Source organism: Coregonus clupeaformis, chromosome 40, assembly GCF_020615455.1.
Source record: "Coregonus clupeaformis isolate EN_2021a chromosome 40, ASM2061545v1, whole genome shotgun sequence".
Classification (NCBI taxonomy): Eukaryota; Metazoa; Chordata; class Actinopteri; order Salmoniformes; family Salmonidae; genus Coregonus; species Coregonus clupeaformis.
The window spans coordinates 2,940,196-2,965,121 of NC_059231.1; the positions used below are offsets into that span (position 1 = coordinate 2,940,196).

General features: G+C 43.9%; 2 protein-coding genes across 2 annotated transcripts in view; both read right to left on the reverse strand.

Annotated features, from left to right (window-relative positions):
• The window catches only part of LOC121554944 (aryl hydrocarbon receptor-like), an 85,689-nt gene that overhangs the window by 39,632 nt on the left and 21,131 nt on the right, over positions 1-24,926 (reverse strand). The window contains exon 3 of the mRNA XM_041868650.1: positions 497-612. Coding sequence (XP_041724584.1) covers positions 497-612 — 116 coding nt within the window. The remainder of the gene's footprint in view (positions 1-496; positions 613-24,926) is intronic.
• LOC121554945 (zinc finger BED domain-containing protein 4) lies at positions 11,208-12,649 on the reverse strand. The gene is made up of 2 exons (XM_041868652.1): positions 12,083-12,649; positions 11,208-11,877 (listed from the first exon to the last, which is right to left on the reverse strand). Exons 1-2 carry the CDS (start codon positions 12,466-12,468, stop codon positions 11,217-11,219), a joined length of 1,047 nt encoding a protein of 348 aa, XP_041724586.1. The 5' UTR covers positions 12,469-12,649; the 3' UTR covers positions 11,208-11,216.

The following is a 24,926-nucleotide window of genomic DNA, read 5'->3' on the forward strand; positions in this document are numbered from 1 at the left end:
TGGGAGAGATGTAGGTTTATCATAATAATGAAACTTCGCTCATAGGGCAGGGATGTCTGGCAGACTGTTTCCTCTGTGCTGCTCTGGAATTCCACTGTGCTGCACATACAGGGGAACTGGACTGGAAAATCAATGACTCTAGCTTATCCAAAAGAGATTTGGCAGCCAACTAGCTCACTCTCCACTCAATCACACATACAGAGAAACAAAATGAAAATAGCTCCGTAGAAATTGTGATGGAGTCGTAAACTAAATGAAATGAGAATGAATTCTAGTATGACAAAATGATGGGAGTATTATGGTGTATTATGGGAATTGATAACCGGAGCTACAAACAAGCTGTTACATTTTGTATTAAAGACAGTGGGGCCAGCGAGTTATGGGGTATATCCAACACTTCATCACTGGATATTAAGCCTTGTAATTACCAACAGCAAAGACAGTCTGTTTTTGTCTTCTTTTATTTTAGAAGATTCCACATGCCTTTAGCACTGACCTGCAGCAAGAGCTCTCCTTCAGACAGCCAACTGTCCGCCAATCCCGTGGATTTGCTGTTGTCAGCGCTACCACCATTGGCCAGCACTCCGTTGAAAGTAGAGTTCTTCAGGGCAACTGCAGAGAGAGTGAGAGAGTGAGAGTGAGAGGAGAGAGAGAGATAGAGAGAGAGGAGAGGAAGGAGGGGGAAGAGGGAGGGATAGAGAGAGAGAGAGAGAGAGAGGAGAGGAAGGGAGGAGGGAGAGAGAGGAGAGGAATGGGGAAAAGGGAGAGAGAGAGAGAGAGGAAGAGAGAGAGAGAGAGAGAGAGAGAGAGAGAGAGAGAGAGAGAGAGAGAGAGGGAGAGGAAGGAGGGAGAAGAGGGAGGGAGGGAGGGGGGAGGTAGAGAGATAGATAGATAGAGAGAGAGAGGAAGGAGGGGGAAGAGTGTGAGATAGAGAGAGAGAGAGAGAGAGAGAGAGGGAGGAGAGGAGAGGAAGGAAGGAGGGAGAGAGAGGAGAGGAATGGGGAAAAGGGAGAGAGAGAGATATAGAGAGAGAGAGAGAGAGAGAGAGAGAGAGAGAGAGAGAGGAGGGGGAAGGGGGAAGAGGGAGGGATATATATATATATATATAGAGAGAGAGAGAGAGAGAGAGAGAGAGAGAGAGAGGGGGGAAGAGGGAGGGAGGGGGAGGTAGAGAGATAGATAGAGAGAGAGAGAGGAAGGAGGGGGAAGAGTGTGATAGAGAGAGAGCGAGAGAGAGAGAGAGAGAGAGAGAGAGAGAGAGAGAGAGAGAGGAGAGGAGAGGAGAGGAGAGGAAGGAGGGGGAAGAGGGAGGGAGGGGGAGGTAGAGAGAGAGAGAGAGAGAGAGAGAGAGAGAGAGAGAGAGAAGGAGAGGGAGGGAGATAGAGAGAGAGAGAGAGAAAGAGAGGAGAGGAAGGAGGGGAAGATGGAAGGAGGGAGGGAGGGTGGGGGGAGGTAGAGAGAGAGAGAGAGAGAGAGGAAGGAGGGGGAAAAGGGAGGGAGAGAGAGAGAGAGAGAGAGAGAGAGAGAGAGAGAGAGAGAGAGAGAGAGAGAGAGAGAGAGAGAGGAGAGGGAGAGGAAGGGAGGGAGGGAGGGAGAGAGAGAAACAGAGGAGAGGAAGGAGGGGGAAGAGGGAGGGAGAGAGAGAGAGAGAGAGAGAGAGAGAGAGAGAGAGAGAGAGAGAGAGAGAGAGAGAGAGAGAGAGAGAGAGAGAGAGAGAGAGAGAGAGAGAGAGAGAGAGAGAGAGAGGGAGAGAGAGAAAGCTTTAGTCTTGTAATAATGTTTACAAAGCACTGCTGTGAATGTCAGACTGCTTTATGTTTAGTGCACTAAAAACACTATATGCAGGACAGGATCGCAGCTCATTAAAGTTTCGTCAAATAGCATCTTAAAATTACTATCCAAATCCATGCCTAACCTGGTTATATCATAATGGCTTGGGATCCAACACATCAGCACATTCTTGGTCTAAAATAAGAATGTGAGGTCATCGTGCTCAGCGTTCTAAACAGACTCTTCTGCGAGATGGGACCTCCTATAACAGGCTGCATGGAGCTTTGTCACCTATTTTTCACAGTGTGATGTTTCACCGATATGTTTGTGGTCTTTCACCTCAAGTCTCATGGTAGGCCCCTATGTGGTCTTTCACCTCAATACTCATGGTAGGCCCCTATGTGGTCTTTCACCTCAAGACTCATGGTAGGCCCCTATGTGGTCTTTCACCTCAAGACTCATGGTAGGCCCCTATGTGGTCTTTCACCTCAAGTCTCATGGTAGTCCCCTATGTGGTCTTTCACCTCAAGTCTCATGGTAGGCCCCTATGTGGTCTTTCACCTCAATACTCATGGTAGGCCCCTATGTGGTCTTTCACCTCAATACTCATGGTAGGCCCCTATGTGGTCTTTCACCTCAAGTCTCATGGTAGGCCCCTATGTGGTCTTTCACCTCAAGACTCATGGTAGGCCCCTATGTGGTCTTTCACCTCAATACTCATGGTAGGCCCCTATGTGGTCTTTCACCTCAAGTCTCATGGTAGGCCCCTATGTGGTCTTTCACCTCAAGTCTCATGGTAGGCCCCTATGTGGTCTTTCACCTCAAGTCTCATGGTAGGCCCCTATATTCCATCCCTGATCTGTAACTGTGGTAAAAGTAGTCTTTCAGTAGCAGCACACAGCAATCGTCTTTGGAAAATTCTCTGTCGTCCAACAGTGGGGAGTGAAATGAAATTCAAATTGAAACAATGATTGATATTCAAAAAAACACACTGACAACACATTTATTGTGAATACTGTAGCCTACTGTTTGTGGCAGAATTGAGAGAAAACAGCAGAGAGAGAGAGAAAACAGCATTGCTGGAGAAGCAGCACAGAGAGAGAGAGACAGACTCATTAACGCTGCATCAGAGTGAAAGAGTGAAATGAGGTGACAACCCCTTTGCACTTCACTGCTCGCCAAGCTAATCCCTCTCTCCTTTCTTCCCTCTCCCGTGCTCCTCCCTCCCACTCACTCCCCCTCACCCACCCTCTCTCTCTCTCTCTCTCTCTCTCTCAATTCAATTCAATTCAATTCAATTCAATTTAAGGGCTTTATTGGCATGGGAAACGTGTGTTAACATTGCCAAAGCAAGTGAAGTAGATAGTAAACAAAAGTGAAATAAACAATAAATATTAACAGTAAACATTACACTCAGGAGTTTCAAAAGAATAAAGACATTTCAAATGTCATATTATGTATATATACAGTGTTGTAAAAATTTGCAAATAGTTAAAGTACAAAAGGGGAAATAAATAAACATCTCTCTCTCTCTCTCTCTCTCTCTCTCTCTCTCTCTCTCTCTCGCTCTCGCTCTCTCTCTCTCTCTCTCTCTCTCTCTGTGTTCATCCATCCCCCTGCTGGTTTCTGCCTTGCTCATTGGCTTATTGGCTCCAGCAGCTTAGTGGTTCCAGAACCGATCTGGAGGGGCAGATTCATTGAACAAGCACTAAGCGCAATATGATCCATTGCAATAGCTCGCCAAACACTTGTCTCAACTCCACTGCACGGTCACATTAAACTAAGGAACCATGCAGAGAGCGTACATTGAAGACTGCTGGCTGTAGCTACAGTAAGGTAAAACAAAGCGCAAACTAAAAGTACGAATCTCTGAGTACCGTAGCCCCTTTAGGTGTAAAAACTTGACATACCCATTTTCTGCCCACTTTTTAGAAGCAAACCACCTTATTTCGCCCCTTCGCTATACCGGCATCGAACATGTCACCCTCCCTAGGACAGGGGGTGACCTTGACAATTTATTGTTAAAACGGGAGGCCGCATGGATCTTTAATTTAAAGACCCTTGCTCCCTATAGTCTGAATGTTGAGTTTGATCTGAAACCATTCCTGTGATTCTGTTATCTATTCTAAATCATATGTTGTACACTAGGCTGATTATGATGAAATTGTAGGCCATCTGTGATCGTTTTATATCTATTTGTGCTTTTTTTTTCTATATTATCTGTACATTGACCAATGACATCAGGCCATAGCCGGCCATGATTATGAACACCTGCGCGTGTCCTATCAAAACTGGTGACCTGCAGTGTCATGAAACCCTGATGAAGACAGCTTGCGGTCGAAACGTTGGAAAATACATAATTACATCGGAGCAATTAGTGCAGCTATAGTTGAACAAGTCAGGTCAAAGCGGGGGGACTTAGAAGTTGGCCTGACTTCTGGTCAGATTAACCTCATAAGGTATACTGCTAAGCTATAACACTATCCTCAGTATATGTAGTGTGCCATGCCATGTTCTACACAAGACACACAGAACTGTATTATTTCCAAGCAAAAAGCATGGCGTTTCAACTTCGGAGAGCTGTCTATTCAATCAATCCATTGAGTCAGTCTCTCATTGATTCAATGACCGAACCCAAACGAACAGAGAAGAAATGACGGGAGAATTTAAAAAGAACCCAACGAACAAAGAAGAGATGATTGAAGAATGAAAGAAAAGTCTGGAATATTGATGATGTCATGGGAATTGGACCTCTATGACGATACCGCACTGTGAATGCAACACCCTCTGACCGCTAATGCGATGTCTTGACATGACCCGGGTAAATGGGGTCGGGTCAGCTCTTTTGTCTCTGGGGACGTTTTCCTTCTTTAAAGCCTAGAGGCTACAGCCAAAACGAAACAGAACCGGCCTCCTACCGCCACCGTCTCCTAACGTGTGAGGTTGAGGCAGGCTGAGAATTTTGACTAAGCAAACCCGACAAATAAGCAGTGACCCTGAAAATCTGACAGCTTGTGAAAGGGCCATGGACTCTAACTCAGCATTGCTGATTTGTCATCAGTGTGTGGTGTGGTGTGGTGGGGGGGTGTTGAAGTAGTGGTGGGAGCAGGGAGGGAGAAATATGGTTCTGTTCTATACTGCTGAGGAACCTGGGACTGAGAAACGAGCTCTTGTTGTCTGTGAGGGGTCAGCAGAGAGAATAGTAGGAGAGGATTGGAGGCGACGCTAAAAAACCAGACACCTGATGACATGTGGCCCTTTGAGTGTCTGATGGGGCTTGTCACACGGAGCTTGGGTGGAGGGCGTTGAGTGGACGCCCTGACCTTATTCCCAGTTTGACATTTCATATCACATCATATCAGACATATCATCGGGACTGTGAGTATGTGTGAGTTTAAAAAATATGTCAACTACAGTATATCTCGTCTCAGTAGTTCTGGCTAATGTCCATGCCATAGATTTTCATGCTTTGCTGTACCAATTCAAACGAGCATCCATTGACCCTAAAGACAAATAGTCTAAGTCCACCGTCACATCAATGCTGCAAACTTGCTTGCAGAAAGTACATTTACATTTACATTTTAGTCATTTAGCAGACGCTCTTATCCAGAGCGACTTACAGGAGCAATTAGGGTTAAGTGCCTTGCTCAAGGGCACATTTACGTCTCCCAAATTGGTGCATTCACCCTATAGCCAGTGGGATAACCACTTTACAATTAGTAGAAAGCATCTCCTTCCATAATACGTAACGATACATTGATATTCAGACATTGAGCAATAGTAGCCTTTCGTGGTCTGTTGACATACATTGCGTAATGGAGCGGCGAGGAATGTGGCCAGTGGTATTACCCCGGCTCAGTGCCGTGTACTCTGGCCTGAGAGATATTTTGCCAGCCAGTCTGCTGGGGTTAAGCGTTGTTGTTATTGATGCCATTGTAGTTGGTCACTGTGCTTTGTGGTACTGGTCCGTCACGTGGTCCATCCAACGCATCCATGAGGAAAAAGGTACGCCTCCAAACTGATTACTGATTACCGATTACTGAAGCAATACTGGTGTTGCCTGGGATTTTTGTTTTCACTGATTAACTCATAAATTATAGATCAACTCAATATATTGACATTTGTATAGCGCTCCAGCAATACCTGAGGGAATTTCTACACTGGGCTAAGCTGAATTTAACAGCTCGGCTTTGCCAAATACACTTAACTTAGCATAATGGCGAAATAACGTATTTAGACATAAGTGAAATGTTCCATTTATTCATAAGGCATGGAAATATTAGACCTAGAGATCCACCAGTCAACAAGCAATAAAAATATTGAAATACATGCTTCATATTTCACAGGCTGCCTCGTCCTACCACTGCCTCGTCCTACCACTGCCCCGTCCTACCACTGCCCCGTCCTACCACTGCCCTACCACTGCCCCGTCCTACCACTGCCCCGTCCTACCACTGCCCCATCCTACCACTGTTTCCACCCAAAACCGTTGTAGGATCTCCAGACCAATGTCTGCGCTTTCTTTGTGAGGGACACATTACTTCCACTACTACTACTTCTTGGTCATTTTCTAATATTTCCTTGCCTTATGAATAAATGGAACATTTCACTTAAGTCTAAAATACGTTATTTCAAGCTTTAATCAGAATATGAATTATTGATTGGCTGTCAAGACTTATGGCTCCATCGATGTGCTTCGGAGGCACTTGCAATAATGATGCAACACTTACAACAACATTACCACTGAATATAAATTCTCCTTTGGAACGGTAAACTGCTGCTGAGCCAAACTACACAAACCTACAGCCTTCTTTTATAAACTGTCTCTGGGGACGTTTTCCTTCTTTAAAGCCTAGAGGCTACAGCCAAAACGAAACAGAACCGGCCTCCTACCGCCACCGTCTCCTAACGTGTGAGGTTGAGGCAGGCTGAGAATTTTGATTAAGCAAACCCGACAAATAAGCAGTGACCCTGAAAATCTGACAGCTTGTGAAAGGGCCATGGACTCTAACTCAGCATTGCTGATTTGTCATCAGTGTGTGGTGTGGTGTGGTGGGGGGGTTGAAGTAGTGGTGGGAGCAGGGAGGGAGAAATATGGTTCTGTTCTATACTGCTGAGGAACCTGGGACTGAGAAATGAGCTCCAACTATGGGCCTCAAGCAACCCCTCCCCTCATCCCCTCTCTGGGCTGATGACCCAGAAGCCATATTGGGAGTGATCCAAGCCATCAGCATGGAGGCATCACATTGTTCAGTGACACTTTTCCGTGGAGAACAGCTCATGACCTGATCCAGCTATGTCGTTTGGGATTTGCCCGACAGAGAGGCTTGCTCGCGGCAAAACCGTAGGAACCCATTTCAAAACACCAACAATATTTATCAAATGTTTGACAATTTTCAATTAGCTATTTACAAGTGGATTACAGGGAAGTTTCAAGTTTTATTAGTCGTATATACGGGATACGCATTATATATACCGTCCAACGAAATGCTTACTTGCAGGTTCCTTCTGGACAATGGAAAAGAATAAGAAGAATAAAAGATAAGAACGTAAAGTAAATGGCTCAGTAGAATAGCATAAACGTTTTAGCATACAGTGCATTCGGAAAGTATTCAGACCCCTTGACTTTTTCCACATTTTGTTATGTTACAGCCTTATTCTAAAAAAACAGAAATACCTTTTTTACATAAGTATTCAGACCCTTTGCTATGAGACCCATAATTGAACTCAGGTGCATCCTGTTTGCATTGATCATCCTTGAGATGTTTCTACAACTTGATTGGAGTCCACCTGTGGTAAATTAACTTGATTGGACATGATTTGGAAAGAAACACACCTGTCTATAAAAGGTCCCACAGTTGACAGTGCATGTCAGAGCAAAAACCAAGCCATGAGGTCGAAGGAATTGTCCGTAGAGCTCTGAGAGAGGATTGTGTTGAGGCACAGATCTGGGGAAGGGAACCAGAAATATTCTGCAGCATTGAAGGTCCCCAAGAACACAGTGGCTTCCATCATTCTTAAATGGAAGAAGTTTGGAACCACCAAGACTCTTTCTAGAGCTGGCTGCCCGGCCAAACTGAGCAATCGGGGGAGAAGGGCCTTGGACAGGGAGGTGACCAAGAACCCAATGGTCATTCCAGAGTTCCTCTGTGGAGATGGGAGAACCTTCCAGTTAGACAACCATCTCTGCAGCACTCCACCAATGAGGCCTTTATGGTAGAGTGGCCAGATGGAAGCCACTCCTCAGTAAAAGGCACATGACAGCCCACTTGGAGTTTGCCAAAAGGCACCTAAAGGACTCTCAGACCATGAGAAACAAAATTATCTGGTCTGACGAAACCAAGATTGAACTCTTTGGCCTGAATGCCAAGCATCACGTCTGGTGGAAACCTGGCACCATCCCTACAGTGAAGCATGGTGGTGGCAGCATCATGCTGTGGGGATGTTTTTCAGCGGCAAGGACTGGGAGACTAGTCAGGATTGAGGGAAAGATTAACAGAGCAAAGTACAGAGACATCCTTGATGAAAACCTGCTCCAGAGCGCTCAGGACCTCAGACTGGGCGAATGTTCACCTTCCAACATGACAGCAACCCTAAGCACACAGCCAAGACAACGCAGGAGTGGCTTCAGGACAAGTCTCTGAATGTCCTTGAGTGGCCCAGCCAAAGCCCGGACCTGAAAATAGCTGTGCAGCAACGCTCCCTATCCAACCTGACAGAGCTTTAGAGGATCTGCAGAGAAGAATGGGAGAAACTCCCCAAATACAGGTGTGCCAAGCTTGTAGCGTCATACCCAAGAATACTTGAGGCTGTAATTACTGCCAAAGGTGCTTCAACAAAGTACTGAGTAAAAGGTCTGAATACTTATGTAAATGTGATATTTCCGTTTGTTTATTTTTAATACATTAGCAAAAAATTCTAAAAACCTATTTTTGCTTCGTCATTATTGGGTATTGTGTGTAGATTGATGAGGGGGAAAAACAATTTAATAAATTTTAGAATAAGGCTGTAAAGTAACAAAATGTGGAAAAAGTCAAGGGGTCTGAATACTTTCCGAGTGCCTTCAGAAAGTATTCACATCCCTTGACTTTTTCCACATTTTTGTTGTGTTACAGCCTGAATTTACATTCCATTAATATTTTTGGTCACTGGCCTACACACAATACCCCATAATGTCAACGTGGATTTATGTTTTTATTAAATTTTTTACTAATTCATAAAAAATTAAAAGCTTAAATGTCTTGAGTCAATAAGTATTCAACCACTTGGTTATGGCAAGCCTAAATAAGTTTTTTTTTACAATTTAATCAATTTTAGAATAAACTTGATAAAAGTCAAGGGGTCTGAATACTTTCCGTATTTTTCTGTAAGTATAATACAGGATGGCACAATTTATAGTCCAATATTAGCACGTGTATTGGGGAAGGGATGTGTGCTTAGGTGCGGAGAATCAGAGCAGGTGGTTTTAGGGAGTTCAGTTGTCTTTGCGTCCCTTTAATTCAAAGGCGTAACTTTGGGTTGCATATTGGGGTGTGGGGGGGGTCAATGGGTTCTGGGGTCAACGCCCTTCTAAGGGTGTCTGGGAGCTGAAGCATGAGGTCTGTATTTGTGCTAATCATTAGCTAGATCAGTACTTCCCTGGGGTAGGGTGGGACAATTTCTATTGTAGATTCTCAAATTGAAATAAAACATTTAGTTGATTCTGGAGGTATTCTAATAGTGATTATTTGGTTGCATACACATGATTAGTGCTTTTCCACCACCACTGTGGCCTTCAAATTGGCATAAATAAGGAGGATAGGTTGCTGCTCTTGGTCAATGGTCAGAGTCTGGGAGACAGGCAGGCTGCCTCCGACCGGGGGGAGAAACAGGCTTGCTTGAGCCTACTGCCTGAGGTTAATAGAAATAGCCCTTCTCTAATTCTGTAGCCTTCTACAATAATAACAGGCATAAACACACACTATGGCTTCCCACTGCTGCTGTAAGAATGCAGACAATTAGAAGTGTGTGTATAGCTGTTGTGTGGTACTAACTTCTAAACTTGAAATAAGAAATATCCTTATTCATGTTAGCATATTAGAACTGAGGGTATGGAAATCTACTGAGTGATAAAGGGGAGTGCAGGGAGAACATGTTACATCTCAGCTATCCTATGGAGAGGAGAAGGGCCCCAGTCTGGTTCCAGTCAGGTATCCAATGGAGAGGAGAAGGGCCCCAGTCTGGTTCCAGTCAGGTATCCAATGGAGAGGAGAAGGGCCCCCGAACTCGGTTTCCAGTCAGGTATCCAATGGAGAGGAGAAGGGCCCCAGTCTGGTTCCAGTCAGGTATCCAATGGAGAGGAGAAGGGCCCCAGTCTGGTTCCAGTCAGGTATCCAATGGAGAGGAGAAGGGCCCCAGTCTGGTTCCAGTCAGGTATCCAATGGAGAGGAGAAGGGCCCCAGTCTGGTTCCAGTCAGGTATCCAATGGAGAGGAGAAGGGCCCCAGTCTTGTTCCAGGACAGCCGTGAGTTGGGGAGGAGTGAGGAATTTGGGCCGAGGTCAGGTGAAGTGAGAAAGTGTAGCCATCACTAAAGTCCTGCCTAGCAACAGAGATGTATTGGCTAAAGTCCTGCAGAACCACTTCTTTATTGGGGGTGTCTTGCTAATTGCCTATAATTTCCACCTGTTGTCTATTCCATTTGCACAACAGCATGTGACATTTATTGTCAATCAGTGTTGCTTCCTAAGTGGACAGTTTGATTTCACAGAAAAGTGATTGACTTGGAGTTACATTGTGTTGTTTAAGTGTTCCCTTTATTTTTTTGAGCAGTGTATATATATATCTATCTATATATCTCTATATATATATCTCTCTCTCTCTCTATATATATATATATATATATATATATATATATATATATATATTAGGGCTGTCAAATGATTAAAATTTTTAATCAAATTAATCAGAATTTTCAGTGGATTAATCATGATTAATCACTATTTGCAATTACACCTGAATCCTAACCATTTTTTTTCTGAAATGCATACCAAAAGATAAATAACAGGACACAGATACATAATTTTCATATTATGTCTGTTTATTAACACAGCCAAATAATGGTGTTTTAAATCAAGCTGAAACATACTACACACCATAATATTTGTCTTTGTAATGTTCCATCACTTCCTCTTTGGCATTCCTCTTAACCAGGATGTACAATTTACAGTATTCAATTGAACAGAAAGCAATAAATGTAGTCAAATCATAACAGTGACCTACCACATTTTTGCACAATTTGAGTCATCTGTGGAAAAAACATTTTCAATAAAACTTTTAAATCAAACCAAAGAACAATCTTTTACCTTTTCCTCCATTCTTTAATCCAGTTGCTCAAAAATCCAGTTGCTAACTACTATAACATGTTGCACTGAAACTGGTCTTTTTGTTTGAACATCACCTTTCAAATCTACTGAGCTTCATCATCTTTCAGCCAGTTGCTGAGGCAAACTAACTTGTTCACATTTTCTGAAAGTAAAGCTGACCTTTTCTTGTTCACAATGTGACCTGCAACTGAGAAAAGTCGTTCACAGGGAACAGTGGTTGCAGGAGTGGCTAGATATTTGTGAGCTAGTGAGGCCAGCTTCTCATGGGCTCCTGAATGAGATGCCCACCACCTCAAGGGGCAGTCCTCCAATTTAATGGTGGGCTCTGCTCTGTACCTCTGTATGGCAGGTTGGACCTCTTCATCTTCTGATTCTGAATCTGAGCCCATTTGCAGAAGGCTGATTTTCTTCCTGGGTGGCCCATCATCATGTGTCTGTGAAGACCTTCTGGGTGATTCTTGTTGCAGCATCCCTTCAAGTGTGGTCCACACCTCTTCCCTGTCTGTCTTGGGCAGGCATTTCAAGTCTTTGAAACGAGGATCCAAAACTGTAGCAATCTGGAGCCATGCATTGTTGAGCTGTTCTTGACGGGATGCTAGGTCCTCCTTGAACTTGGTCTTGAATCTCACCACATATGCAGGGTCCTCATCACAGGCTTCCATCTTGAGACGCAAGTGGCAGAGAGAAGGTAGTACCACAGAACAGGAGACATAGGCCTCTCCACCCAGGAGCTCAGTTACATACCTACGCACACAAACACACACATGCACACAGAGACAGTGTATTATTAGAACAGTGGTTATCAACATATTATTATTATTATTATTATTATTATTATCATCATCATTATTTTTTTACATAGATACATGTTATTGATATTTGACTTGGTTTAATTCATTCCAGAAAATAATCAAAGCGATGTTATTTGATAAGTTACAGACTGATTTACCTGCATGGCTCTAGAAGTGTCTCCAGCCTCTGCAGTTTATCCCACTCTGCTGCGGTCGGCAAAACGAGTTTGTGCTCCTGATTGTCCAGGGCTGCGATGACAGCCTCTTTATTTCTGCTCACGCGCTTGACCATTTCCAGCGTCGAATTCCAACGTGTTGGAACATCCTGGATCAATGGCTCTTGCTTCTTTCCCAGGCTGACTTGTTGTGCTTGAAGCTCCGCAGCATTTGCTGGGCTGTGCTTAAAATGACCGACAACTTTGCGAGCCTTGGCCAAAGCATTTACAAAGCCGCTGTCAGCAAGACTCACTGTGACACTTCTCTGCACCATGTGAGCGACACAGTTCATGTATTCATAGCGTGTAAGTCGAATTGCGGCAACCATGTTGCGTGCACTGTCAGTCCCAATGGTTGTAGTCTTGCCCTCGATGTCCCACTCACGTGCAACAGACAGGAACTGTTCTTTACAAGCCTCCGCAAAATGACGCTCCTCAGTTTTTAATATAGTCAGCGCAAAAGACTTCAGTTCCCACGTGTCACTGATTAAATGTGCAGTTACTCCGAGGTAATTGTTTTTACTCACTGATGTCCAATGGTCTCCTGTCAGGGCGATATGATTTACTTGAGCCAAGACCTCTTTCCTTTTTTCTTTTTCGTTTTCATAGAGCTCGTGGATTTTCTTCATAACTGTGGCTCTTGACGGTGGCTTATAGAATGAGTCTTGAGACGCCACTTGCAAAACATCAAGGAAACCTGAGTCTTCTACAATGCTAATGGGTCTACAATCCTTTGCAATCCATTTTGCTATTGTGTTGGTCAAATTATCTGAGGTTGATTTTGTTAATTGCCTGCAAACATTCAGCGTGGTCTGGCGCAAACCACTTGCTGAATCTGACGGCCCAGCAAACGCATGTTTGGCGTTGACATGGTACTTCAAGCTTGAACAGCTCCGGTGAAATTGAAACTCCTTCTTACAAATCTTGCAAATAACCTTGTACTTGTTAACTGTACCATCATCATTCTTTTTATATTTGAATCCGTCAATAGGCCCACTTTGCTCACCTTGCTCCATCTCGCCTCTAGCTCCCAACCACTTTCCTGACCTGAATAATTTGTCACACTGCGCATGCGTGAAATGCGTTAAAAAAATTGACGTAATTAACAGCAAACAACTAATTAACGTCGTTAACGCGCTATTTTTGACAGCCCTAATATATATATATATATATATATATATATATACATACATACACATATACATACATATAAATACATACACATACATACAGTGGGGGAAAAAAGTATTTAGTCAGCCACCAATTGTGCAAGTTCTCCCACTTAAAAAGATGAGAGAGGCCTGTAATTCTCATCATAGGTACACGTCAACTATGACAGACAAATTGAGAGAAAAAAAATCCAGGAAATCACATTGTAGGATTTTTTATGAATTTATTTGCAAATTATGGTGGAAAATAAGTATTTGGTCACCTACAAACAAGCAAGATTTCTGGCTCTCAAAGACCTGTAACTTCTTCTTTAAGAGGCTCCTCTGTCCTCCACTCGTTACCTGTATTAATGGCACCTGTTTGAACTTGTTATCAGTATAAAAGACACCTGTCCACAACCTCAAACAGTCACACTCCAAACTCCACTATGGCCAAGACCAAAGAGCTGTCAAAGGACACCAGAAACAAAATTGTAGACCTGCACCAGGCTGGGAAGACTGAATCTGCAATAGGTAAGCAGCTTGGTTTGAAGAAATCAACTGTGGGAGCAATTATTAGGAGATGGAAGACATACAAGACCACTGATAATCTCCCTCGATCTGGGGCTCCAAGCAAGATCTCACCCCGTGGGGTCAAAATTATCACAAGAACGGTGAGCAAAAATCCCAGAACCATACAGGGGGACCTAGTGAATATCCAATCATCTTGGCCATTTTTAAGTAATTAATTTGCATTTTATTGCATGACATAAGTATTTGATCACCTACCAACCAGTAAGAATTCCGGCTCTCACAGACCTGTTAGTTTTTCTTTAAGAAGCCCACCTGTTCTCCACTCATTATCTGTATTAACTGCACCTGTTTGAACTCGTTACCTGTACAAAAGACACCTGTCCACACACTCAATCAAACAGACTCCAACCTCTCCACAATGGCCAAGACCAGAGAGCTGTGTAAGGACATCAGGGATAAAATTGTAAACCTGCACAAGGCTGGGATGGGCTACAGGACAATAGGCAAGCAGCTTGGTGAGAAGGCAACAACTGTTGGCGCAATTATTAGAAAATGGAAGAAGTTCAAGATGACGGTCAATCACCCTCGGTCTGGGGCTCCATGCAAGATCTCACCTCATGGGGCATCAATGATCATGAGGAAGGTGAGGGATCAGCCCAGAACTACACGGCAGGACCTGGTCAATGACCTGAAGAGAGCTGGGACTACAGTCTCAAAGAAAACCATTAGTAACACACTACGCCGTCATGGATTAAAATCCTGCAGCGCACGCAAGGTCCCACTGCTCAAGCCAGCGCATGTCCAGGCCCATCTGAAGTTTGCCAATGACCATCTGGATGATCCAGAGGAGGAATGGGAGAAGGTCATGTGGTCTGATGAGACAAAAATAGAGCTTTTTGGTCTAAACTCCACTCGCCGTGTTTGGAGCAAGAAGAAGGATGAGTACAACCCCAAGAACACCATCCCAACCATGAAGCATGGAGGTGGAAACATCATTCCTTGGGGATGCTTTTCTGCAAAGGGGACAGGACGACTGCACCGTATTGAGGGGAGGATGGATGGGGCCATGTATCGCAAGATCTTGGCCAACAACCTCCTTCCATCAGTAAGAGCATTGAAGATGGGTCTAGGCTGGGTCTTCCAGCATGACAACGACCCAAAACACACAGCCAGGGCAACTAAGGAGTGGCTCCGTAAGAAGCATCTCAAGGTCCTGGAGTGGCCTAGCCAGTCTCCAGACCTGAACCCAATAGAAAATCTTTGGAGGGGAGCTGAAAGTCCGTATTGCCCAGCGACAGCCCCGAAACCTGAAGGATCTGGAGAAGGTCTGTATGGAGGAGTGGGCCAAAATCCCTGCTGCAGTGTGTGCAAACCTGGTCAAGACCTACAGGAAACGTATGATCTCTGTAATTGCAAACAAAGGTTTCTGTACCAAATATTAAGTTCTGCTTTTCTGATGTATCAAATACTTATGTCATGCAATAAAATGCAAATTAATTACTTAAAAATCATACAATGTGATTTTCTGGATTTTTGTTTTAGATTCCGTCTCTCATAGTTGAAGTGTACCTATGATAAAAATTACAGACCTCTACATGCTTTGTAAGTAGGAAAACCTGCAAAATCGGCAGTGTATCAAATACTTGTTCTCCCCACTGTATATACAGTGAGCTCCATAATTCATTGGACAGTGACCATTGTTTTGTTATTTTGGTTCTGTACTCTAGCACTTTGAGTTTGAAAGGATACAATGACAATGAGCGTGAAGTGCAGACTGTCAGCTTTAATTTGAGGGTATTTTCATACATATCGGATGAACCGTTTAGAAATGACAGCACCTTTTGTACATGGTCCCCCCATTTTAAGGTACTACAAGTATTTGTTAAATTGGCTTCACAGATGTGTGTCGTTAGGCAGGTGTATTCATTTGTGTCGTTAGTGAATGCAGGAGAGCTGTTGATGAATAGTAATGATTCTAGACGTTGCTATTGCCTTTGGAGGTTGTTATTGGGGTGTGACAACATGAGGAAGACAGCAGTGTCGATGCAAATGAAGTTGGCCGTCATAAGGCTCAGAAATGAAAATCAATCATTCAGGAACATTGCAAAAACCCTGGCCATGCCCAAGTCAACAGTTTTGTTCATCATTAACAAGAAAAAAACAACCGGTGAACTCAATTATGTCAAAAGACCCGGTAGACAGAGGAAGACCACTGTAGTGGATGACCGGAGAATACTCTCTATGGTGAAGAAAAACCCCTGATAACAGCCCAACAGATCAAAACACTCTCCTGGATGCAGGTGTAGATGTGTCAAAGTCTACCATACGCAGAAGACTACACCAGCAGGACTACAGAGGGTACACTACAAGATGCAAACCACTGATAAGCCTGAAGAACAGAAAGGCGAGATTACAGTTTGCTAAAAAAGCACCTAAAAAGAGCCCCAAGAGTTCTGGAAAAAAGTATTGTGGACAGATGAGACAAAGATTAACATGTACCAGAGTGATGGAAAGACAAAAGTGTGGAGAAAAAAAAGAAATGCCCATGATCCAAAGCATACCACCTCATCCATGAAACATGGTGGAGGGGGTGTTATGGCTTGGGCCTGTATGGCTGCCAGTGGAACAGGCTCACTTGTCTTCATCGATGATGTGACTGCAGACAGAAGTAGAACAATGAATTCTGAAGTCTACAGAAATATTTTATCTGCTCAGATAAAACCAAATGCCTCCAAACTCATTGGACGGCACTTAATCATGCAACAAGACAATGACCCTAAACATACTGCTAGAGCAAAAAGGGGTTTTTGATGGCCAAAAATTGGAAAATCCTTGACTGGCCGAGTCAATCACCAGATCTGAATCCAATTGAACATGCATTTTACATGCTGAAGAGGAGACTTAAGGCAATAAGTCCCCGAAACAAGCAGGAACTGAAGATGGCTGCAGTACAGGCCTGGCAGAGCATCACAAGGGAAGATACCCAGCGTCTGGTGATGGCGATGCATCGCAGACTTCAAGCAGTCATTGCATGCAAAGGATATGCGACCAAATATTAACAATGATTACTTTATTCTACATTATGTTAAACTGTCCAATGTTTTTTGATGCCCGAAAATGGGAGGGACCATGTACAAAAGCTTCTATAATTCGTAAACGGTTCATCCGATATGTATGAAAATACCCTCAAATTAAAGCTGACAGTCTGCACTTCACCCTCATTGTCATTGTATCCTTTCAAACTCAAAGTGCTAGAGTACAGAACCAAAATAACAAAAGAATGGTCACTGTCCAGTGAATTATGGAGCTCACTGTATATATATATATTTTTTTATTGCTCCTGAACTTCTTCTACTCTCAACCTCTCCGATCATTTTCATGATGTCCATCCGGTTTGCTTCTATATGCCATATCTTTCTAATTGTGCTCTTTCCCAAAAGCTCCCAACATACAACCTATATACTTATTATGGACACAGTATGCTTACATTATTAGCTATCTTTGTTATTTGTTATTAGTCCCATCCTTCAACTCTATTCAATACCTCCCATCTATCTCTTAACACCATCCATATAGGATTTCTATTTGCCATATATATTTCAACCGTACTGTGATGTTTTACAAAAGTTCTGAACCTTTCTATTCTCATTGCTTCTACAGATTGTGAATTAAAAATAAACATTTTTGCTAAAAGTATTATTATATTATTGATTGATTGACTATGACTTTTCAGATCACCCAGTAATGCTATCTGCAAGGTTAGTTCCAGGTAAATATTGCAATCCTTTAGCCATTCCTGGACCTGTGTCCAAAAACAAGCTACAAATGGACAGAACCAAAACAAATGATCTAATGATTCTGTCTCTTCACAGCAAAATCTGCAGAGCTGGGAAGATTGTATCCCCCATATAAATAACATTCCATTGGTAGCAAGAATTTTATATAATAATTTTAAAATAATTGCGCATCAGTTCATAAACACTATGCCATGGAATCGGTACGTCAAAAATCTCTTCCCAACTATTTTGCAGTCTATATGGGACGGCTGTCAATCCTTTGGTCCTTAAATGAAACTGGTATACTTTTTTATTTATCACAATTTTCTTTAACCAATTATGTTCTTTAATGCAGGGCCGACAGACAAGTTCCTTACTTTTTCCCCCTTCCACTTTCCTCTTTCATTTTTGCGGTAATGCTGCAATTATTTGGTTGTAATTTTGGGTAGAGCAGACATTTCCATATGTTTTTGTTAGCTGCATGTGCGACATCACTCCACCAGTCCTACCAGTCCAGGTGAAGTGAGAAGGAGTAGGCATCACTAAAGTCCTGCCTAGCAACAGAGATGTATTGGCTAAAGTCCTGCCTAGCAACAGAGATGTATTGGCTAAAGTCCTGCCTAGCAACAGAGATGTATTGGCTAAAGTCCTGCCTAGCAACAGAGATGTATTGGCTAAAGTCCTGCCTAGCAACAGAGATGTATTGGCTGTCTAGATGTGCAAGGAGTTGACTCTGCCCAGTGGAGGGTATAAATATATGTACTTGTGGAAACATGTCTTTGTCTTATGCAGCTGTATGACCCAGTGGTTGAATAAACTTGGTTTGAGCTTTACTAGCTGCCCGTGAGTTTTACTCTGCTTATTTAGAACCTAACACTGTATAGCTGTTCTGAAAGAATACTACCAAAGTTGTCTTTGAACTCTCAAAATTGAGCCCAATGTAACCGTTACCAGTTATCACTGGTTTTGAGAAATAGTGCTCACAAGGGAGATGCACATCGTCAGTTAGAAACGTTCTCCATTTGAAAAAACATCCTTTCCTATATAATTCTTATTTGTGTGTATGAATTTACCATGTTACATTTGACTGTACTGTTTAATTTGTTCTAAGTTCGTTTACAGATTTGAGGGTTTGTTAAGGAGAGAGGAGAGAGAAAGAGAGGAGATATTGCGTGTTTCTCCGTTCTCCTTACAAGCCTTGCTCCAAAAAAAAATTATTTCACAAACCACGGCCTCAGGGGACCAGGCCAAACGAAAAGCAGAATTGGCGGCGGGGGGGATCCAATCATAAAATGAGGAATTGAGTACACTGTGTAGTGTAAAGACACATGGAGCCATTAGCTGCCTGGTGCTTTACGTTGGGAAAATTATTTCATATCAATCACATTCATCATGGTATATTATTGACCGGTCTCTAATATTGGGGAGGGGGGTCATTACCCCCCGTCCCCCCGCAAATTACGCACAATTTCAGATCACACCTTTCCATTGAGACGGAGCGGACTGCTATGTTAGCGTCACCCGAGGTTCTCCATTGTCAAATCAAGCAAGATAACAAGTACAGGACCCTGAATCCTAAAATGGTGCTATAGGCCAATGGGGGATGGGACCATTATGACACAAACTCCTTTTGGAAATGTGATGTGCATTGGCCATAGGGGAAACTGCCCTGCAGATGGGACACGTGATTGGGTAAGAACTGGGGAGGCGGAGGCCAAGGCTAACGTTTACTTTGGAGCGGTCCCCAAATCAAACCACCCCTGCTGAAACCAACAGGATCTCTCTGGAGCGGTACCCAAATCAAACCACCCCTGTTGAAACCAATCAATCACATTTTATTTATAAAGCCCTTTTTACATCAGCAGATGTCACACAGTGCTACAGTGGGGAGAACAAGTATTTGATACACTGCCGATTTTGCAGGTTTTCCTACTTACAAAGCATGTAGAGGTCTGTAATATTTATCATAGGTACACTTCAACTGTGAGAGACGGAATCTAAAACAAAAATCCAGAAAATCACATTGTATGATTTTAAGTAATTAATTTGCATTTTATTGCATGACATAAGTATTTGATACATTAGAAAAGCAGAACTTAATATTTGGTACAGAAACCTTTGTTTACAATTACAGAGATCATACGTTTCCTGTAGGTCTTGACCAGGTTTGCACGCACTGCAGCAGGGATTTTGGCCCACTCCTCCATACAGACCTTCTCCAGATCCTTCAGGTTTCGGGGCTGTCGCAGGGCAATACAGACTTTCAGCACCCTCCAAAGATTTTATTTTGGGTTCAGGTCTGGAGACTGGCTAGGCCACTCCAGGACCTTGAGATGCCTCTTACGGAGCCACTCCTTAGTTGCCCTGGCTGTGTGTTTCGGGTCGTTGTCATGCTGGAAGACCCAGCCACGACCCATCTTCAATGCTCTTACTGAGGGAAGGAGGTTGTTGGCCAAGATCTTGCGATACATGGCCCCATCCATCCTCCCCTCAATACGGTGCAGTCGTCCTGTCCCCTTTGCAGAAAAGCATCCTCAAAGAATGATGTTTCCACCTCCATGCTTCACGGTTGGGATGGTGTTCTTGGGGTTGTACTCATCCTTCTTCTTCCTCCAAACACAGCGAGTGGAGTTTAGACCAAAAAGCTCTATTTTTGTCTCATCAGACCACATGACCTTCTCCCATTCCTCCTCTGGATCATCCAGATGGTCATTGGCAAACTTGCGCTGGCTTGAGCAGGGGGACCTTGAGTTCAAACAGGTGCAGTTAATACAGGTAATGAGTGGAGAACAGGAGGGCTTCTTAAAGAAAAATGAACAGGTCTGTGAGAGCCGGAATTCTGACTGGTTGGTAGGTGATCAAATACTTACAGTGGGGAAAAAAAGTATTTAGTCAGCCACCAATTGTGCAAGTTCTCCCACTTAAAAAGATGAGAGCGGCCTGTAATTTTCGTCATAGGTACACGTCAACTATGACAGACAAAATAAGAAAAAAAATCCAGAAAATCACATTGTAGGATTTTTAATGAATTTATTTGCAAATTATGGTGGAAAATAAGTATTTGGTCAATAACAAAAGTTTCTCAATACTTTGTTATATACCCTTTGTTGGCAATGACACAGGTCAAACGTTTTCTGTAAGTCTTCACAAGGTTTTCACACACTGTTGCTGGTATTTTGGCCCATTCCTCCATGCAGATCTCCTCTAGAGCAGTGATGTTTTGGGGCTGTCGCTGGGCAACACGGACTTTCAACTCCCTCCAAAGATTTTCTATGAGGCCACTCTAGGACCTTGAAATGCTTCTTACGAAGCCACTCCTTCGTTGCCCGGGCAGTGTGTTTGGGATCATTATCATGCTGAAAGACCCATCCACATTTCATCTTAAATGCCCTTGCTGATGGAAGGAGATTTTCACTCAAAATCTCACGATACATGGCCCCATTCATTCTTTCCTTTACACAGATCAGTCGTCCTGGTCCCTTTGCAGAAAAACAGCCCCAAAGCATGATGTTTCTACCCCCATGCTTCACAGTAGGTATGGTGTTCTTTGGATGCAACTCAGCATTCTTTGTCATCCAAACACGACGAGTTGGGTTTTAACCAAAAAGTTCTATTTTGGTTTCATCTGACCATATGACATTCTCCCAATCCTCTTCTGGATCATCCAAATGCACTCTAGCAAACTTCAGACGGGCCTGGACATGTACTGGCTTAAGCAGGGGGACACGTCTGGCACTGCAGGATTTGAGTCCCTGGGCGTAGTGTGTTACTGATGGTAGGCTTTGTTACTTTTGGTCCCAGCTCTCTGCAGGTCATTCACTAGGTCCCCCCATGTGGTTCTGGGATTTTTGCTCACCGTTCTTGTGATCATTTTGACCCCACGGGGTGAGATTTTGCGTGGAGCCCCAGATCGAGGGAGATTATCAGTGGTCTTGTATGTCTTCCATCTCCTAATAATTGCTCCCACAGTTGATTTCTTCAAACCAAGCTGCTTACCTATTGCAGATTCAGTCTTCCCAGCCTGGTGCAGGTCTACAATTTTGTTTCTGGTGTCCTTTGACAGCTATTTGGTCTTGGCCATAGTGGAGTTTGGAGTGTGACTGTTTGAGGTTGTGGACAGGTGTCTTTTATACTGATAACAAGTTCAAACAGGTGCCATTAATACAGGTAACGAGTGGAGGACAGAGGAGCCTCTTAAAGAAGAAGTTACAGGTCTGTGAGAGCCAGAAATCTTGCTTGTTTGTAGGTGACCAAATACTTATTTTCCACCATAATTTGCAAATAAATTCATTAAAAATCCTACAATGTGATTTTCTGGATTTTTTTTCTCTCATTTTGTCTGTCATCGTTGACGTGTACCTATGATGAAAATTACAGGCCTCTCTCATCTTTTTAAGTGGGAGAACTTGCACAATTGGTGGCTGACTAAATACTTTTTTCCCCACTATATGTCATGCAATAAAATGCAAATTAATTACTTAAAAAATCATACAATGTGAAAAATGTATGTACTCACTAACTGTAAGTTGCTCTGGATAAGAGTGTCTGCTAAATGATAAAAAATGTAAAAAATAAATGTTGTAGAGGTTGCAACAGGTCAGTACATCAGGAGTAAATGTCACTTGGCTTTTCATAGCCGGGCATTTAGAGGATGAAATAGCAGGTGCGGTAGAGAGAGTTGAAAACAGCAGGTCTGGGACAAGTTAGCACGTCCGGTGAACAGGTCAGGGTTCCATAGCCGCAGGCAGAAGAGTGGAAACTGGAGCAGCAGCACGACCAGGTGGACTGGGGACAGCAAGGAGTCATCAGGCCAGGTAGTCCTGAGGCATGGTCCTAGGGCTCAGGTCCTCCGGGACGGGAGGGAGAGAGGGATCTCTCTGGAGCGGTACCCAAATAAATTTCAGTGCAGATGTTGCCTATGGCAACACGTGAAGCAAAAGCACTGAATTAATCAATTTGATTGAACCCATTTCAAATCCTGCATCTCAACTGTTTACATACAGCAGTATAGAATTCGTCTAACTACTCTTTTGAATGAATAGGCTATCCCATTGGAGGATATGGCTATGATCTAGATCTATGTCCTGATCCATGGAGGGTCGCATAATGTCCTACTAGTTCTACACGCCGTTTTTCAAACAAAGTAAACACAGCAGCCATTGCTAGCTAGCCAACACTACCAGCTAGCAGTACTGTAGCAGCAAAATACAATATCTTTGTGCTAGTTAGCCAACGTTTAATTATTGCTGCGTTATGAAAGGAACTAGACACGGACACGAATTATCTGTTTAGTGTGTTAACACACTATTGGTAGTTTGTTGTAACGAAGTATTGGTGCTAAACTGTGTGTTATTGGATGCTAGCATGCTAGTTAGCTATGGCGTCATAGTTAGCTAGCTGAATAAAGTAAGTTGAGTCTATTCCTTGAAACATTGAACCGCTGTAGTTTACAACAATTCTAATTTCTAAAGTGGAAGTTGGGAGAGTTTTATTCGGGTGTTTCAGTGAAACAATTATAGTTTCTGAGGTGGAAGTTGGGAGAGTTATATTTGGGAGTTGTGGTGAGGGAGGCCCCGCTCTCTCCTTTCCCAGATGTTTAGTTCATTTCATTCCGATCTCCTCTGCATTATTGTAGCCATTTGCTACAGCCTGTCAACTATGCCTCTGCCTATCCCTGTTCTCTCCTCTCCGCACAGGCTACACAAACGCCTCACACCGCGTGGCTGCTGCCTCTCTAACCTGGTGGTCCCTGCACGCACCACACACCTGGAGTTCCAGGTCTCAGGCAGCCTCTGGAACTGCCGTTCTGCTGCCAACAAGGCTGACTTCATCCCAGCCTATGCTACCCTCCAGTCCCTCGACTTCCTGGCGCTGACGGAAACATGGATTACCACTGAAAACACTGCTACTCCTACTGCTCTCTCCTCGTCTGACCATGTGTTCTCGCATACCCCGAGAGCATCTGGTCAGAGGGGTGGTGGCACAGGAATCCTCATCTCTCCCAAGTGGACATTCTCAATTTTTCCCCTAACCCATCTGTCTATCTCCTCATTTGAATTCCATGCTGTCACAGTCACTAGCCCATTTAAGCTTAATATCCTTGTCATCTATCGCCCTCCAGGATCCCTTGGAGAGTTCATCAATGAGCTTGACGCCTTGATAAGTTCCTTTCCTGAAGATGGCTCACCCCTCACAGTTTTGGGGGATTTCAACCTCCCTACGTCTACATTTGACTCATTTCTCTCTGCCTCCTTCTTTCCACTCCTCTCCTCTTTTGACCTCACCCTCTCACCGTCCCCTCCTACTCACAAGGCAGGCAATACGCTTGACCTCATCTTTACTAGATGCTGCTTTTCTACTAATCTCACTGCAACTCCCCTCCATGTCTCCGACCACTACTTTGTATCCTTTTCTCTCTCGCTCTCCTCCAACACTACTCACTCTGCCCCTACACAGATGGTAATGCGCCGCCGCAACCTTCGCTCTCTCTCTCCCACTACTCTCTCCCCATCCATCCTATCATCTCTTCCCTCTGCTCAATCCTTCTCCCTCCAATCTCCTGATTCTGCCTCCTCAACCCTCCTCTCCTCCCTTTCTGCATCCTTTGACTCTCTGTGTCCCCTATCCTCCCGGCCGGCTCGGTCCTCCCCTCCAGCTCCGTGGCTTGATGACTCATTGCGAGCTCACAGAACAGAGCTCCGGGCAGCTGAGCGGAAATGGAAGAAAACTAGACTCCCTGCGGACCTGGCATCTTTTCACTCCCTCCTCTCTACATTTTCTTCATCTGTTTCTGCTGCTAAGGCCACTTTCTACCACTCTAAATTCCAAGCATCTGCCTCTAACCCTAGGGAAGCTCTTTGCCACATTCTCCTCCCTGCTGAACCCCCCTCCTCCCTCTCTGTGGATGACTTCGTCAACCACTTTGAAAAAGAAAGTTGACGACATCCGATCCTCGTTTGTTAAGTCTAATGACACTGCTGGTCCTGCTCACACTGCCCTACCCTATGCTTTGACTTCTTTCTCCCCTCTCTCTCCAGATAAAATCTCGCGACTTGTGACTGCAGGCCGCCCAACAACCTGCCCGCTTGACCCCATCCCCTCCTCTCTTCTCCAGACCATCTCCAGTGACCTTCTCCCCTACCTCACCTCGCTGATCAACTCATCCTTGACCGCTGGCTATGTCCCTTCCATCTTCAAGAGAGCGAGAGTTGCACCCCTTCTCAAAAAACCAACACTTGATCCCTCTGATGTCAACAACTACAGACCAGTATCCCCTTCTTTCTTTTCTTTCCAAAACTATTGAGCGTGCCGTCTTTAGCCAACTCTCTT

Excerpts from the sequence above, each read along its gene's own strand:
- LOC121554945 (XM_041868652.1), bottom strand. The coding sequence starts at position 12,468 with ATGGTTGCCGCAATTCGACTTACACGCTATGAATACATGAACTGTGTC. Across the intron at positions 11,878-12,082 it reads ACACTTCTAGAGCCATGCAG|GTATGTAACTGAGCTCCTGG; the intron begins GTAAATCAGTCT and ends TTGTGTGCGTAG.